This window comes from Pseudorasbora parva, chromosome 6 (genome assembly GCF_024679245.1).
Source record: "Pseudorasbora parva isolate DD20220531a chromosome 6, ASM2467924v1, whole genome shotgun sequence".
Taxonomy (NCBI): Eukaryota; Metazoa; Chordata; class Actinopteri; order Cypriniformes; family Gobionidae; genus Pseudorasbora; species Pseudorasbora parva.
Genome location: NC_090177.1, coordinates 13,257,565 through 13,277,061, shown reverse-complemented (window position 1 = coordinate 13,277,061; position 19,497 = coordinate 13,257,565). Strand labels below are relative to the sequence as shown.

Here is a 19,497-nt window from a genome sequence, read left to right as displayed (position 1 = left end):
ATAAACCTGACTAAATATAAACTAACAATGAACAGTATTTTATTTAACTAGCATTAACAAAGAAGAATAAATACTTTAATAAGAGTCAGCTTCCTGTTAGTAAAATGGGAATCATAATACTAGAGCTAATATAATGCAGATATCCATCTGTAAATATTTCTTCACAGAAAGGTGATGAACTATATGTCAGAAGCTGTCAGAAAACACAAGTAGAGCTGTCAGAGCTCTTGCGGAGAATCTTCTAAAGGAACTTCAGCAAAGTCTATTTTCTGTTCACCCAAAATATATTCACTTATATTTGTCTGCTCAACATCATTAAATAACCGGAACATTTGAGGACAGAAGATTTTTTTCTAATCCTGCCAGAAAAACAAAAGTACAAACACAGATGGAGAAAGTATCCATAAAAATGTCTTTAAATAACTCCAGGCTTTATTTAACAACATGAAAAAACCTTAAAATCAATATTCCTTTTAATGTTTTGAAAATGGAGAGAAAACATGAAAAAGAAGAGGATGGGAAAACGACGCAGGCAAGACGTGAGCGTGAGCACCGTAGCTTTTATCTTTTTTCTCTTCGAATTTAACCTAGTTCTGCAATCAAACTTTATTGTGCTACGAAAAGGAATTAGGAGTTGTGTTTTTAGCATTTCGACTAGTCCAATTAAAGCATGAATAATCCTCTATCACTGACTCCAGTTTGAAGAATGCTGAAGACTTACTTTCTTTAAAGGATTACTGTCTTTAACAGCCTAATTCTGTTATTAGAATCATTAGACATGAGTCAGCAGTACTGTTAGTCAGAGCATCTTTAGGAAAAAAAAGTGGATATCAAGGTTTTTCTTAAATGGGATGTCTAATGCTATTTCATGCATTCTGACTTATTTTACTGTTAAAGAGTTGGATTCTCATGCTAAACATGGCCAAAAGTATTTCTGTGCCAAATACACTCCTTCAGAATTCCATGTTTTTTCCAAGTAATGGTGTGTTCACACGGGGCGTAGGCGTTAACGCTTGACGGAGGGCGCGGCTGAAGCTTGGTGCTGATGCGATCGTCATAGTGACAACAGCCAATCACATTAACTTACTTGCCGCTTGGACCACAACACAACACAAAAAAGCGCCTTTTTTGACAGCTAGTCTGTGAGACGAATTGGATGCCGATTTGGTTGTATGTGCGAATGCGATTGCCCCTGTGGTTGTTGTCAGTGCACTGCACAGGTGCTTGAAGCTGTTGGGTATATTCAATCCTAAAAAAGCACAGACAGCGGGAAGAATATCACGCACTGGTCCGGGAGCTGCGCCTGGATGGTTCACGGAGCAGTAATGAACGCAATTGGCTAGCGCCTGCTGTAGGATATTTGCATACGGCGATCTGATTGGATGACGCCTGCGCTGGCGCTTGAAAAGTTAAGAAATCTTCAACTTCTGCCGCTTGCAACGCGAGTGAAGCGACGTGACGGAACCCACAATTCAGTTCGGCAACGGATGATGTCACCCATTCAAATTAAATGGGAAGCGTTGACGCTTACGCCCCGTGTGAATGCAGCGTAACGCCGCATTCACACGGGGCGTAGGCGTTAACGCTTCCCATTCGCGTCAGCACCCAGCTTCAGCCACGCCCTCCGTCAAGCATTAACGCCTACGCCCCGTGTGAATGCGGCGTAAGGCTCTGTATGCCATATAGGAGTGTAAGAAAATATCGATAAACGTAAGTATCGCAATATTATGTTTGGCGATACTGTATCGATTCTCAAAAACACGATATCGATATTAATATATTTATTTATTTACATCCAAGATTTGTGGCTTTGTGTTCGAATTAATTCACAGACTTTATAAAACCCAACCGTTAGATGGCAGTGTTTTCTCAGAACGTAACTTAACTCACGCGGAGCCGGAGAACCACAGGTGAATGTGTGCGCATTAGCATTAGCAAACCTCACGAGACGATAGCATTATTCCGCTCCTGCGGTTTACAGAGCTGAAGTGTGGACTCATTTTGGCTTCAGCTACAAAGAAGCCACTAAGGAAATCGACAAGAGTCATTTTGCTTGTAAAATAGGGCAAGTTTGAATCCAGTACTCGGGAAACATTGAATCGGAGAGTTCGCTTAACATCCCGACGTCACCCATGCTGCTCAGAAGCTTTTCGATAGAATATAGCACATTTTCCTCTCAGTAACCAAATAAACACACACCAAAACTGACAGCGGTGGCAGCAGAACGAAAGCATCTGATCATAGCGATGTGGATATGAATGCACTAGCTCTGCACTCCAGTAGCCTACTTGAAATGGCACTTTATACAGTAAACTGCTTTAAAGATAACAGCTTTACAGAATTAAATATAAAACAAAGTCATTTAGTCATGGAATGAACTATGCACTTTTAGTTGCTATATGTTAGAAATGAAAAACTGTTATACTGTGAACCTTTAAAACATGTACACATAAGAATCCTGCAGTCACTTTACTATTTCCCTTCACTTAGATTGTACAAAATAGTGATTAGTGATATAAATGATACTGTATTAATTACATAAAACAGTTACTTGTCATGTTTTATGTGTATGGTTGTGTTTTTTATTCTTTTAAATTAATCTTTCTAAAAAATAAAAAACACAAAAAAGAAGCCTCTTACAATATCGCAATATATTGTATCTTAACCCCTGTATCGTGATACGTATTGTATCGCCAGATTCTTGGCAATACACAGCCCTAATAGGGGTGTAAGAAAATATCGATACACGTGAATATCGCGATATTATGTTTGGCGATATTGTATCGATTCTCAAAAACGCTGAATCGATATTTATATATTCATTTATTTACATCCAAGATTCGTGGCTTTGTGTTCGGTTTAAACCACAGACTGTATAACACCCAACCGCTACATGGCAGTGTTATCTCAGAACGTATAACTGACGCGGACCCGGAGAAGCGCAAGGTGAAAGTGCTAGCGTTTACATTAGCAAACCCAGCTCTCTAGACGATAGCGTTATTCCGCTCCTGCAGTATACAGAGCTGAAGTGTGGACTCATGTTGGCTTCAGCTATAAAGAAGCCACTAAGGAAATCGACAAGAATCATTTTGTTTGCAAAATAGGCCAAGTTATAATCTAATACTCGGGAAACACATTGAAACAGAGAGCTCGGTTAACATCCTGATGTCACCCGCGCTGCTGAGAAGTGTTTCGATAGTATGTCCTGCACGTTTTCCTCTCAGTAACAAAATAAACACACGCCAAAACTGACAGCGGTGGCAGGAGAACGAAAGATAATAGCGATGTGGATATGGATGCACCAGCTCTGCAGCTCAGTAACGTTACTTGAAATAGCACTTTATACAATAGACTGCTTTATAGAAAACAGCTTTAGGGTCCGATCACACAGAACGCGTTTTTCAGGTGCGCTTTAATGTTTCTATGCAACCCCCGAATCACCTGTACTGTCAGTCAAATCAATGTAACGGTCAACACAACGGAAGGCCCGCCGCTTCATTCATTCGATTGGACAACAGAACATAAGCGTGATGTTGCACGCTTTTCCGCTCAGAGTGGACTTTTTTTCAACTTCATGCGCTCGGAGCGCTCCTTCAAAAACGCGAGGCGCCCAGCGCGCATAACGCTCTCTGCCAACCGAAATCCATTCAAAAAAGGCACCTCTCGCTGCAAAAACGCGTTCTGTATGATCGGGGCTGCTGTGTTAAATATAAAACAAACAGTCATTCAGTCATGAAATGGACTGCACTTTCTGTTGTTAAATAGCCACTGCTATACTGTGAACCTTTAAAACATTTACACATAAAGAATCCTGCAGTCACTTTACATTTCCCTTAACTTAGATTGCACATTACATATGATTAGTGTTATAAATTATACTGTATTAATTAAATAAAATACTTTGTCTCGTGTTTTAGGCTTATGGTTGTGTTCTTTATTCTTTTAAATTATAAAAAACAAAAACACACAAAAAAGAAATATCGCAATATATTGCCTATCTTACAATATCGCAATATATTGCAATATATCGTATCGTAACCCCTGTATCGTGATACGTATTGTATCGCCAGAGTCTTGGCAATACACAGCCCTAAGCCCTAAGGGCGGAATTCCTCTTATAGGCACTTGAGCGTGCGCACATCAACCAGAGCAATAGCAAGAGTGCGTTCATTAACAAGCTTTGATCGGGTTACAGAAGCTGTCAGCAGTCATTTTGTTTGAAACTCACAACTCCTCGCCAATCACAGAATTTTCCAGGTTTCCGTGTTTTCACTGTTACACACTAGGGGGGCGCTTATTACGCATCTTCTGAATGAGTACTGAATCTTCTGATCAAAATGCACGCAAAGACGCAGCAAAACAAGCGATCGTATGTAAGCAGATGCATTCGTAAAATAACATGATCATCAACATTAAACATTATATAAATCAAAACTATCTAATGTTACTGAATGAAATGTTGACCCAGGTCGAGTGACAGGACTGCACAAGCATTAGGAGTGTTGATGGACTTGATCTAGTCCATCTGTGTTTGATCATCGCTCTGAATCTGATCTGAATACAGTCAAAAAATTTTTTTAAAGGGTTAGTTCACCCAAAAATGAAATTGATGTCATTAATGACTCCCCCTAATGTCGTTCCACACCCGTAAGACCTCCGTTCATCTTCAGAACACAGTTTAAGATATTTTATATTTAGTCCGAGAGTATGGAAGTGTATGCACACTATACTGTCCATGTCCAGAAAGGGAATAAAAACATCATCAAAGTAGTCCATATGTGACATCAGTTAGTTCATTAGAATCTCTTGAAGCATCAGAAATACATTTTGGTCCAAAAATAACAAAAACTACGACTTTATTCAGCATTGTCTTCTCTTCCTTGTTTTGTTCAATCCTCAAATAAAGATTCAAACGGTTATGAATCAGCGTATTGATTCATGATTCAGATCGCCAATGTCACGTGATTTCAGCAGTTTGACACGCGATCCGAATCATGAATCAATACACTGATTCATAACCGTTTGAATCTTTATTTGAGGATTGAACAAAACAAGGAAGAGAAGACAATGCTAAATAAAGTCGTAGTTTTTGTTTTTTTTTGGACCAAAATGTATTTTCGATGCTTCAAGAGTTTCTAATCAACTAACTGATGTCACATATGGACTACTTTGATGATGTTTTTATTCCCTTTCTGGACATGGACAGTATAGTGTGCATACACTTGCATATGGTCTGGGACTAAATCTAAAATATCTTAAACTGTGTTCTGAAGATGAACGGAGGTCTTACGGGTGAGGAACGACATTAGGGTGAGTCATTATTGACATCAATTTCATTTTTGGGTGAACTAACCCTTAATGAAACTTACCCATATTCAAGTGTTGATAAAAAAGGAATGCATGAAGCTAGAATAAAACTTTTTTTTATTGTTTTTTGTTTAAAAAAAAAAAGGGTCAGCTCTATCTTTTGATATATTGCATGCTCAGATATTCAGAAAACAAAATATTCTATGGGCTATTACATTTTTGTGAAAATGGTCAAAAATCCTGGCGATTAGAAGTTTTATACTTCTATTTTTAGAAGTATATTTTTTAGTTTTATATTAGATTTTTTATAAATTAATTTAAAATTATACAGATGTGTGAGTGTTCGTTCTTACCCTCTGCTGAATCGTGGCATGTTTATGTTCCATTTCTCTCTTCTCCATCGCTGAATCGATCACCAGTTGATCCAGCTATGACAAGATGAACAGTCATTAAGTTTGTTGTTGTCTGGTGTATTTATGAAGAAAACATGATCCTGTTCATTATCTGCAGGCATTGGTTGTCTGTCTCTGTCCATTGTAGCACTGCGCTTTCAGATGTGACTCAGGGTCAGGACTAAAGTTAGTGATGTAACAGTTCGTCGATGAACTAATTAGACAGAAATCAGATAGAGATCAGGCGCTTGTTGGTCTGAGGTGAATGTGTTTTAGGACTTAAACACACAAAGCACAGTATACCACCTAAAAATGACTTCACAGTTCCAAATTTGAGGATAGTCGATACTGAGGAATTTATACAAACCTCTTTTTCAGAGACAATTTTGGTTTGATTAGTCTTGTCACGAGAAATTGTTCAGTTGTACGAGTCTAGGACTGCCCATATGTCTAATCATAACTTTGCAAACAAACTGTGACCTCAAAATGAAAAAACGAAAAAGGATTCAGATAATTGAATAAACATATTAAATGTTTTGAGGATATACTTTGTTTTAATTATGCAAACCAAACAAATAAATAAATCAAATATATTTTTTAATGCATTTATTTGTAATTTATTTATTTATATAAATATGTATTGTTTTAAAAAAAATCCTATTTTGTACAGCTTTATAAATTAATAAAAAACTTCAAATTTAATACATGACATGATACAAAGACTAAATTAAATAGACTATATATGTAGACAAATAGCTTTTTTTTAAATAAAATAAAATATATTATTTTATTTTATTTTTATTTATTCAAACAAAACTAAATCAATGCAGCTCTCAGGAGGTAAATCGATAGCGCCCATAGGGAACACTGCTCACCTCAGCAGCCAGTTTCTTCATGTAGGGGTCAATCTCATCCAGCAGGTTGTAGCCTTGCTGATATAGGGAATACTGGGCATGCATGAAGGATAACATCTGCAGAAAACAGGATACAGATACAGATGCTGCACAGTCCTGAATAAAGCTTTACATTTACAGATACCAGGAAAACATACGTCACTCATACTTACCGCATCTAAGATCTCAAATTTCTTTTTGGCTTGAAGGACATTGATCTATATGGGAAACAAAGAGATTAATATAATTTGCTCGTATTTGTTCATATCCGTCCATCCGTCCATCCGTCCATCCATCCATCCATCCACCGTCTTGTCTGTTTATCTATCTATCTATCTATCTATCTATCTATCTATCTATCTATCTATCTATCTATCTATCTATCTATCTATCTATCTATCTATCTATCTATCTATCTATCTATCTATCTATCTATCTATCTATCTATCTATCTGTCTATTTTAGCACTTTGAGATTTTGTTTAATATAAAGTGCATTATAAATAAAATTTATTATTATTATTATTATTATCTATCTATCTATCTATCTATCTATCTATCTATCTATCTATCTATCTATCTATCTATCTATCTATCTATCTATCTGTCCGTCCGTCCGTCCGTCCGTCCGTCCGTCCGTCCGTCCGTCCGTCCGTCCGTCCGTCCGTCCGTCCGTCCGTCCGTCCGTCCGTCTATCATCTATCAATCTGTCTGTCTGTCTATCATCTATCAGTCTAGTCTATCTGTCTGTCTATCATCTATCTATCTATCTATCTATCTATCTATCTATCTATCTATCTATCTATATCTATCTATCTATCTATCTATCTATCTATCTATCTATCTGTCTGTCTGTCTGTCTGTCTGTCTGTCTGTCTGTCTGTCTGTCTGTCTGTCTGTCTGTCTGTCTGTCTGTCTGTCTGTCTGTCTATCTATCTATCTATCTATCTATCTATCTATCTATCTATCTATCTATCTATCTATCTATCTATCTATCTATCTATCTATCTATCTATCTATCTATCTATCTATGTCTATTGTATCTGTTAACATTAATGACCTGTGAAATGATAAGAACATTTTTTATTAACATTATTAAAAATTAATAAATGTTGTAAATTAGATTTGTCGATTGCTAGTTCATGTTAAAGTCACCATGAAATCAAAATGGACAATTCTAACTTTTTTATAGAATATTGTAGTATTTATTATAAATGATTTCTCGGTGCACAACATTATTTGGCCTCTGTAATCTCTTGCAGCAACAGCTCTTCTCTTCTCTGATGATGTGTTTACTGGTGTGAGGGCGGAACAACCGGTCTCTGACATGAGATCCACCAATAGAAAACCACAACCATCCAATCAATTATTCCCCATGGACAAAATCTAGCATCACCTACTTCTAACAAATGATACATTATTGTGAAGTGTTTTATATATATATATGTATAGAGTTTCTTCTACCTGAAGCACGTAGTCCAGTGCGAGATGTCGGAAGCACTTGCGGGTGAAGTTGAGGGTGCTGGTGGCTTCCTCCACCTCGTGGGGTTTGTTTCGAGGTGCCTGTGCGTTCTTCACCTGTGCTATCTCCAGATCCTCCCTCACCTTGTCAAAGTGCTTCTTCGTGTCCTTGAATTTACGCACGTCACTGAAAGAACAGACAGATATCCGTTTGATGGCTCATAGCCTAATGAATAAACTGGGCTGCTGATATGGAGGCTTCAGGTTTGAGCCCGAGGAACGTGAGTATGAACGTGAATACTATTTCACAGTATCTCAGGTTTTCAGTGAGAAATTTCATTTTTGGTGAGCCATTCCTTCAGCACTTTCAGGGTGAATCTGAGAGGCAATTGTCTTTATTTTAACAGAGTATCTCTGAAATATTAATTTTATCTGGAAAAAAAATTGCACATGGGAGATCAGATGGATCTAATAAAAGCTTCACATCGCAGTGATCTTCCTGAAATGCCATTAGTTTAACCACATAAATCTTCCGCCCATTGCATTTTCAGTGATCACCTGTGATAAATGGATAGGAACCTGTCTCCATTAACCTCCATAAGGACACATTAATTATTAATGAACTCCAAAAGTCAGATCATTATTTAGAGTCACCCAGCGGGAAGCAATAAATGAGAAAACTCTCCTCAACGCGTTTGATTTTGAATGCTTTCGACATCTGCAAAAGTAAAAATAAAATAAAAAACAGAGCAATACTTCCACATCACTGACCGTTCAGTGAGTTTCTCTTGGTTATCTTAAAAGCGTTTAATTTTCTCTCTTCAAGAAGAGAAAATCACGTACAAAAAATATGATTGCAATAAAAATATTTCTGAAAATACTCTAATAGACATGCTAATATACTTTTATTTTACTAAGAGCTTTTAGAAGCCATAAAAAAGAAAAATTATATATATATAAATTATTAATATGTGTGTGTGTGTGTGTCATGGTGTTGTAAGTAGTTGCTAAGGCATTGCTAGGGTCTTGTGGGTGGCTTATTGGTTAAAAAAAATTGCTGATGGAGGATATAGAAATCACAATTCTATATTATATACAAGTGCAGCAAACCTAGATATTAAAGAATTTTTTTTTTTTAAATAACAATTTTTATCTGAAAAAAAATTGCAGTTTGACTTTTCCCCATATGGTGCAGCCCTGACTACAGTAATAGCGATATTGCGTCAACATGTTAAATAAACAGTTCTTTAGCAGGATAAGTAACACTGCAATATGTGTTCTATTATAGTCCAGTACACTCACTCTTTCACAAAGTTGTGCAACTGCTGCTTCACTGATCTCTGAGCTTGATCAAACAGGATCTGAAAAACACAAAATAATACACATGAATGTAAACGTATAAATGTACCATCTTAGTTTGAGCCAAAGACATCTGAGTATTTCTTCATCAGACAGGCTTTACTCCCTGAGAAACGCAGGCAGCTCTAGCTCAAGATGAAGCTTTTATTTATTAGGACATTTTCACTAGTCAACATAATAGTCCTTGATCAGAAATCATATCACTAAATCATTGTCCTATGATTTAGGAAGTAAAGTTAGGATTATTGTTAGACCATAAACACTCAAACAAAACCCCTCAGCAATGACTGATTACCCTGTAAAATAAGATGTAGTTGGGAGCCGTTTTTTGTGCATGTTGCCTGTAATAATCCATTATCAACACTAGATGGCGCTCTCTCCTTTGTTTAATCTGAGCTGTAAAGGATGTAAACCTGCGAGTATGACCTCACAACACACACACACACACACACACACACACACACACACACACACACACAGACACACACACACTATCATCATCATCACACCCCTGCGCCTCATTGAGATTCTGCGCAGGGACGCCCGAGCTGATCGCGTATGCCATGCTGCAGCGGCGGAGTTAAATAGGTCACTCGGGCAGGGAGGGAGCGACATGAAAGAGGAGAAAGAAAGGAGAGGGAGCAAAGGAAACAACAGAAAAACAAGAGAGGGGATGCAAGATACTTAGGATGTGGTTTAGTCACATCCACATCACCACAGAAGACACAAGGGGACATCAAGACTAATGATCCCAGAGCGCTGGGCCCTCAGGGCTTTTTAAGAGCTTTGGTGTAAAGGGCATTTTTCTAGACTGCAAGAATAAATAAATAATCTTTATGTTTCTGAAATATTCAGTATTTAGTAAATTAGTATATCCGGACGGACATAAATCTGGGTTAAAATGTCAATTTTATACAGATGGTATCAGATCAAAAGAATTTGATTATATTTTTCATGTCAATATATCATTGTGGTACCAAGCTAGTTGAGAAAAATAATAAATATATAAAAAAATATATAAAAAAATATAAATATATATAAATAAATAATAATAAAAAACTAAAAAAACTAAATTGAACATAAAAACTAAAGAAAAACTGTGATTGGTCGACTCTCACAGAAAATAGGCCGCAAAGCCAGATCTTGAAATTATGGTTAAAATATAATACAAACGAGATAATTATATATATATTATAATGTATTAGGGCTGCAATAAAATGCGATATGCAATAAGGCTTTGTTTTATATTAGACAACCTAAAACTTAATTCTAATTCTTGTAGACCTCTCTGCTGCCTTCGATACGGTATCCCAATCCATTCTTCTCACTCGCCTCTCAAATCTCATTGGCCTCTCTGGTACTATGTACGTCTGGTTTAAATCCTATCTCACCAACAGGCAACAATACATCACCCTTAAGGATATTTGCTCTGGATTGGCGCCAGTCTTACACGGTGTGCCGCAAGGATCGGTACTGGGCCCTCTATTGTTTAATATCTATTTGTTGCCTCTTGGGATGATCATCCGTAAACATGGATTACATATCCGTTTCTATACTGTTGATACCCAGCTCTACATCAGTACTAAGCCTTCCACTCCTCTTCCACCACTGACACTCATCAACTGCCTGAAGGACATAAAGCTCTGGCCGGACAGTAACCTTCTTAAACTCAATAAAGATAAAACCGAATTCTTAGTGTTTGCTCCTCAGTCACTTCTTAAAAAAGTTGATGACTTCATACTGGATGTGGATGGCTGTCCAATATCAGCATCTCCTCAAGTACGCAACCTAGGCGTCATCATGGACTCAACTCTGTCCTTCCAGCAACACATTAAACACACTACTAAAACGGCATTTTACCATCTCAAGAACATCTCTATACTCCGGCTCTGCCTCTCTGACCCTGTAGCCGAGACCCTAATCCACTTCCTCATCACCTCCCGACTCGAATACTGTGATGGTATCCTGTTTGGTCTGCCCAGCAAAGCTACTGACAGACTCCAGTATGTACAGAACTCTGCGGCTAGGATGCTTACTTACAAAAAAAATTGGATCTCATATTACTCCAATCCTAAAGAAGCTTCATTGGCTGCCAGTTAAATCACGGATCAAATATACATTTCTCCTCCTGACATACAAATCTCTAAATGGACTTAAACCTCAGTATGTGACTGATCTACTCCATCCTTACAACCAAGCTCGGTCCCTGCGGTCCTCAGACAAGGACCTGCTCGCTGTCCCTAAGTCCAGGCTACGGACGTTTGGTGATAGAGCCTTCAGTGTGGGTGCACCTTCACTTTAGGAAAAAGCTTCCTTATGCCATCCGCTCTGCATCATCTCTAGCAAGCTTTAAAAACCAGCTTAAAACACACCTCTCCACTGAGGCCTATGGACCATAGCTGCTCTGGTTTCTCTCCCTTCCCCCTTTCCCTTCACCTTGCTGTTTGTTAAGCGTCCTTGGGTTTGTGAAAGGCGCTATATGAATGAAAGTTATTATTATTATTTTTAAATAAATAGATTTTTTTTTTATTTCTTCACATTTTCAGTGTTTTTTTGTCATTACATGCAGTTTTTCTTGGAAAAAAATACCTGAAGGCCTATTCTCCATAATACAAACATAATCCCAAACAAATGTCATTGATTACATCAGCACATTTTACTACAACAACACAAACCGGAAAATGATCTGAAATGTCGGTAGGGCAATAAACCCAGATTGTGATGTAACGCCCCAAAACTAAGCGGTTCAATTCACTCTTTTCGACTGCGAGTCGCTTTATAGCATCATAAACTTCGGCAGGGCCCAAATAAGGTGCTTGGTGATGAAGGGCGATGCTTTTGTGGTCCTCTGTGCCTCATGTCAAGGTTTACAGCCTCCCCTAGGGTAAGGCAACAAAGATCCCTCTATAAAACACAATACTTTTCTTTTTTTTAAAACTCATCACTAAACCGAGCTCTAATAGATGTCAGTGGCTTATTCTGCATCCAAACGGCCTTTAAATGAAGCAGCAGGTTCTTGGAAACCGAGCACCCAACCAACCATCAGTCTGTCACAGCAGAGCCAGGCTCGGGTCTTTGGCAGGAAGGGAGAGAAACACCCTGTGTGTGGTCCATGGACGGACATATTGAGGTTTAAAACATTGCCAAGTGCTAAGTGAGTATTTAATCTGGGCTCTGTATGAGATCACACAGATCCCAGCATCATAACTATGTACAAAAAAAGGTAAAAACTAATATAATTAGTTTTTATAAATAAACCATATTATAAATAGTTTAAATCACCACCCCTCTGATGAAAATTAAGGTTTTAAGTTTATACCCATGTGGTGTTTTTTATATACTTTAAGAAAACCATCTGCAAATTAAATAATATATGAATATATGTGCATTTAATGTTGATATCACAAATTAAATGTATAGATTTATTGTTTTAATTTATGTAATATGTATTAATAAATAATAAATGTATTGATTAATTAAACTAGTAGTACAATATAAATGTATATAATTTATTTCAATATTACAATTTATATTTAAATAACATAAATACAATCGAAATAAATGTATTAATTTATTACTTAAATATATTAAGAATTAAATAATATGCATATAATAAATAATAAATAACAACAATTGTATTGTTATTCCGAACGTGTCTAAATGTCAGGAGTGTGTGGCTATGCTGAATAATATCCAGGCTTTACTGTCACGTGTGCTCTTCCTGTGCTGAATTCCCTCTTTCCTTTCTGCAGACAACAGTATCTAGGGCTAACCAAAAGGTTAACTGTACCCACAATGCCAAATGTCAAGTAACCACACTGAAATGTCACAGGGGTTGGCGACTTTTCTCTCTGTATGAGATTTAGGAGAATCTGTAAGAAAATAAGTCTCATCAATAATTCCAATGTGCAAAAAGCCCTTTATTCACAATCCCTTTCATACGCTTTCCAAACAATCCCTGTATTGTAGGGACCGTTCAATTCAGGAAGTGTTCTTATGACATAACTTCCCAAATAACTCCCTAGCCTCCCCTCTTTCTTTCGAAGATCCCCATCTTTACATACTACTGCAGCATTTCCCTCGATTCTGATGTTCCAGTTTGAATCATTTCCTTCCTATTTCTTAATAAACATGTTGTCCAGAAGTCAGGTGAATCCCGTTAATCCTATTATGTGTTCCGATGCAGAAAAACAGACCATTCAGGAACATAAAAATTACTTTTCTAGCTATATAAAAAGTTTACAAATATGATCTGTCAATAAATTGTGATAACAGCTATGCAGTATGGACAAAAAAGTTTTTATATTTATAAAAAGTGATAAAATAACTAAATAATAAAAAATAAAAAATAAATCCCAAATTATTATGGTAACAGAAATGAATGTTTAGTTCGATTTTTAAAAAGTGATAAAATAACTTTAAACATTTTTTTAAAATCCTAAATGACTAATTATAAAATAAATGTAATTAATATAATATAAATTAAGTTCTATATTTACTGTTTAAATAATAAAATATGCATTATTTAAATGTTTAATGTGTGGATAAATTATGTGGCTGTTCAGTATGGACAAAAATGCTAATAAGAAATAATAAAAAACACACTTTTTACAATAATATTACCATATTATATTTCTAAACTACAGCTTTAAATGTTTTTAATCATAAAAAATTATTACCATAAATAAATACTAAAAAAATAAAGAAAGACAAGAAAACTTTACATTAAATTAGAAAAAGTTTATAATCTGAATTTATGAATATTGTATGATAAAGAACACATTTGACCATGACCTAACACGCAATTGGGTTAAGCAAAAGCTTTATATGATTTTACATTTTATTTTATTTTTTGGAGGGGGGAAGGTGGCAGGGATGATACTGCGTTAATGGTAGGTTGTTACGTGCCTGTTGTCTCACAGTAAGTGCTCTTGTGCACTGAGGCATGTGTTTGTCTTTTTGTATCCATTTATATAAGTGACCCTCAAGCGTTCATGTTTATACCTCACTGCACACACTGCTCAGGTGCTTCCCAAAACCCACACACACACACACACCATCATAGCAGGATTCACTCGCCGGCCCTCTGATGACCTTGCCCATTAACCTCGTTTGTGAGGTCATTTCCCCATGTGGCCTCTAGACAGTCCCTCTCTAAATACATGTTTCTCAAAAGAGCACATCAAACGCTCAGTGGGTTAACAGAGAGAGGGCCTGGAGAGCAAGGATCAGATTTAGCACCTTACGAGAGCTGGAAAACAAATGCCACTGCAACACATGCCAGCTGGACCTTTCAAAAGAAAAATGAGACCGATAATTAGCCAGCCTAATATTGTTCCGCACAAATCTTCATTGTCTTGACAGATTCAGCAAAGACCCTCTCATCCAGTTTTGGCTGTAAAGGGTTGAGTATGAGTAAAACTATAAAGTTATTTGTAATAACTTCTTGAGCAATTTGGCTATAGTAGCTCGCCTGTTTGATCGGACCACACGCAGCCCCCCGTGCATCAATGAGCCTTGGCCGTCGGTTCCCCATTGTTCCTTCCTTAAAGCACTTTTGATAGATTCTGACCACTGCAGACCGGGAACACCCCACAAGAGCTGCAGTTTTGGAGGTGCTCTGACCCCATCATCTAGCCCAGTTGTTTTCAAACCTGTCCTGGAGGCACCCATGCCCTGCACATTTCGTCTCCAGACACACCCAATTTAGTTCTTGCAGTCTCTGCTAGCGAGGTGATGAGTTGTATCAGGTGTGATAAATGCGGGAGAAACACAAAATGTTCAGGGCTGGGTTTGAATCTCCAGGACAGGTTTGAAAACCACTGGTCTAACCATCACAATTTGCCTCTTGTCAAACTCGCTCAAATTCTTACGCTTGCCCATTTTTCTAACACATCAACATTAAAGACAAAATGTTTACTTGCTGTCTAATATATCCCACCCACTAACAGGTGCCGTGATGAAGAGATAATCAGTGTTATTCACTTCACATGTCAGTGGTCATAATGTTATGCCAGATCAGTGTATATATACAGACTCAGTGGTGATAGAGGATGGTAAGATCAGATCATCCTGGCTGTTGTCAGAATGCTTGTTTATTTCAAAATCTCACTGTATTATGGCATATTGCCACATATAATGGCAAAAGTAATGTTTGGAAATGTAAACTGATATTTCCTACTAACTCACTACAGTAAAAGATACAAATAACTGGTTTAAAACCATTTATTTGGTGAAAATACTAATGTGCCCAAGACATTTGTGCAGTACTTTTTATTGAGGATAGAAAATAGTCTTATTAATTTTTTAAAAGGAACAAGAAAATGCTTTCCATACTGTATTTTTTGCTGTCAATACCAAAGACTGTGCCTCTACTTATACCAATATGCTATTTATTCATTTGGTAGAAACCAAATTAGGCAGATGCCAACATAAACAGGTTGTGTGACACTTTCATCCTGAAACTATATATGCATTTCTGATTGCTTTTGCAGAATTCTATTGCCATTTTGCATCCTCACTAGATGTCAAATGCAAAACGTAGGTCCTGAAGCTAAACAAGTCGAGAACCACTGCCCTAGATATGGTCTCTAAAGACCCAAAAAGACAACAACAGACAGAGCATCATATATGAATTACATGCAACATGATGAACAACGAGGATCATTCATGATTCACAGCATCATAGCATGTTAAATCATTCATACACATCACAACCAGGGCACCTTTACTAGCACAGAGCGACATATGATGGAAAACGCATCAACATTTCATAATATGATGACACCATGAGGTGGTCCCAGTGGACCCGTCCCACAGTCATTCACACGAGGAGAAAGAAATGAGAGAGAAAACACGAGACGCACCATGTGGTAGTTGACGATCTCCTGCAAACTCTCGCCGCATTTTTCCAGGCAATCCTGTAAAAATACAAGAACAGGTCATAATCCTTATTATTCAAATTATCAACAAAATGTTATCATCAAAAATGAATTGAGTGATACTGGTAATTCGGTCGCTTGTTTATTCTTCTCGTATCGTCATTGATTAATATTCTGGACTGCCGGTCCTTCCGACAAGGAAAACTTGCCCTGCTGAGTGCACAACAGGCTTTGTCGAAATGGAAATGTAATTGTGGGACTGACTTGATGTTTTTACAGTGGAAAATGCAAATAGCAGCAGGATTTTATAAGATGCTCAACATTAGTCAGCTGGGTACAAGAGAAGAGAAGGCAAAACGACTCTTAATAGCATTTACAGATGGCGGCAACGAGTCTAACCCTACTGGCACTACTGACAGAGAAAGGCAAGAGCACAGGAGCCCCGGCCTGCTTCTTTTTGACTGAACCCATGTCTAATCAAGGTCAATGAGTGTCTGAGACACTCAAAACAGCAGCCTGACGCCCTCATGTCAGCGAGCCTGCCAGTAAAGAGCTCACAATTAAAAGCAGACTTGTGTGTGTTTGTGGTGTACGGTTTTGTTAACAGTTCTTGAACGTCTACGTTGTTTATCTTAAGTGCCACGGTAAAAGAATGTGCTGAGAAAGAAATATTGAGCGCCAAAGAATACTACAGAGACTATAAATTTCCCTTCTTCAATCTCCTCACTGGTTTACACAATAAGGTCTGATTCATGAACGAATGACTCTTCTGGAGACAGTAGAATATTAAAGGGTTAGTTCACCCAGAAATGAAAATTCTGTCATTAATCACTCACCCTCATGTCGTTCCAGACCCATAAGACCTCCGTTCATCTTCGGAAAGCAAGTTAAGATATTTTTGGTGAAATCCGATGGCCCAGATGACCTTGGTACCTTTAATGGGTCTTGAGAGAGGAAATGACATTGTGGCTAATGAAGGCCTTTCTGAGCCATCGGTTTTTAACAAAAATATCTTCATTTGTGTTCCGATGATGAACGGAGATCTTATGGCTGTCAAACGACACAAGGGTGAGTAATTAATGACAAGATTTTAATTTTTGCGTGAACTAACTTGTGAGTTACTGGACTGAATCATTGATTCCAACAAAGTTACAAATTTTGGGGTAAAATGGTAGGTCTACTTTTAAAAAATTATAATAACAAAATAAACAATACAATTAATAAAAAATAAAAAAATAAAAAAACTGTAAAACATAATAAATAATAATAAAATAAATAATAAAAAATAATAATAAAATAAAAAAATTAAAATAATTTTTTTTTTTTTAAAAATTGACCCGAAACACATAATTTTTTTTTTTAAAAAATCGAGTGTTCATTGAAGTGGTCCAAGGCCTCAGGACTTTTGTTGCACTCAAACCACGAATACACACACACAAAAAGTACTGCCTCCGAGTCCCCCTCATTTCCAGCCCTGAATATTACCGATATCATCTGGTCCTTCTTGCACTGCTGGGATAGGTCACGGATGCCGTTGATAAAGAGCTTGTTGGCGGTGACGTACGCTTTCCCAGCTTCAATCATACCACCACACAGCTTTACCAGCTATTAAAGAAAAACACAGAGAGAGAAAGATGTTAACATAAGACACAATTAACCATCCATACATGATGTGTTTCAGTGAAAACATTAAGACTTAATAACCGTAACACTGGCCTGGTGGTTTTTGGATATTTTACTGCAAAAAAACTACATAGTGCACTTTTAAATACTTTCGAGTATGAATTCTGGTTGGAATTCGTTCTGAAAGTCATTCCAATGGTATAGTTTCTCTGTGCTGTTATCGTTATAGTTGTGGACTCCGCATGCTCTATTCTTTTATATTTATGTATATATATTTTTAGAACTACATCTTTATTGTTATTGGTGTGAACAGGGCTTTAAAGGGTTAGTTCACCCAAAAATGAAAATTCTGTCCTAATTTTCCCGCAATCATCTTCGGAGCACAAATGAAGACTTTTTTAGATGAAATCTGAGAGCTTTCTTTTTTTTCCATCCATCCATTGACAGATATGCAACTACCACTTTGACACTGTAAAAAGATCTTCATTTGTGTTCTGAAAATAAACGGAAGTCTTACAGGTTTGGAACGACCTGAGGGCGAGTAAATAACAGTTTTCATTTTTGGGTGAACTATATCCCTTTAATACAGAATACAGAATACTTATTTAAATCACACAAACACAGACACAACAGGTGCGGTCTCATCTGTGTGGTAATTCTTCTCACTAATGTGCCAATTACTAGATCCCACATGTAAAGGCCAAGGCAAAAATTTCCCACTTTCACACATGCCACAAATCCCCCCGACTCCGCGGAGGGCTTTCACATGTGGTTGTGTGTTTGCTTTATGCCTGATGGGACACATTCTCATATGGGCTCCATGTGTCTGTCCCAGCATAAGGAGTCTGACACGAACCAGAGAACAAAGTTAAGTTCCCTTTTTCCTAAACGGTTAATTTCTTCTGTATTTCATCTTCCTCTTTCTTTCCTCAGGTGTTGTTTCGATTACGTCCACACACGCACCCTGAAAGCTTGACAATATCGGCTTGGGAAAATTACTTAATTTCCCACACTCTCCTCGTGAGTCAAACTAACAAACACAGAGAGCCTTGTTCTACACAGCTGCTGAACAGACCCTCAGACTCGACGTCTGAGCGGCCAGACGCAGCAACTAACAAGACATTGTCATGCAAAAATAGATCTAAATGCATCAGTTTGTGAATGGGAATCCAAATGTTAGTTTCCTAAAAATGATTAGTATATACATATGTATGCATGAGTATGTGTATATACATAGACACTGCATGTATGATTATTGTGTAATATCTCATTCATGTGTGTTATGCATTACTGTTTTTAAGCACAGTGAAGCAGAAATGAATTGGCTTTCTCTCGTGCGTTTGGTTCAGCTGTTTGTTGGTGTGTGGTGTTTCCATGCATTTTAATCACAACAACATGCAACTTTTGATAATTTCATCAGGCTCCAGCAAAATAACAGCTTTACCACAGACTGTAATGATACAGACTCATGATTTTTCTCAAAGAAAACTGTTGTAGAAGTCACAATGAGGAGGAATCTTGTGGTTTTCTAAACAGTTTTTGCATTAATTAGCACTTTTCTAATTTAGCAAAAACATTTTTT

The 19,497-nt window shown here is 37.2% G+C and overlaps 1 protein-coding gene across 2 annotated transcripts in view; it reads right to left on the bottom strand.

The window, feature by feature from the left end:
- Positions 1-19,497, bottom strand: part of acap3a (ArfGAP with coiled-coil, ankyrin repeat and PH domains 3a) — an 88,636-nt gene that overhangs the window by 28,011 nt on the left and 41,128 nt on the right. For both annotated transcript variants that reach the window (XM_067445676.1, XM_067445675.1), the window contains exons 3-9: positions 17,778-17,897; positions 16,278-16,331; positions 9,355-9,413; positions 8,056-8,239; positions 6,766-6,810; positions 6,575-6,670; positions 5,661-5,735 (exon numbers count right to left, since the gene is read on the bottom strand). In XM_067445676.1, coding sequence (XP_067301777.1) covers positions 5,661-5,735; positions 6,575-6,670; positions 6,766-6,810; positions 8,056-8,239; positions 9,355-9,413; positions 16,278-16,331; positions 17,778-17,897 — 633 coding nt within the window. The remainder of the gene's footprint in view (positions 1-5,660; positions 5,736-6,574; positions 6,671-6,765; positions 6,811-8,055; positions 8,240-9,354; positions 9,414-16,277; positions 16,332-17,777; positions 17,898-19,497) is intronic.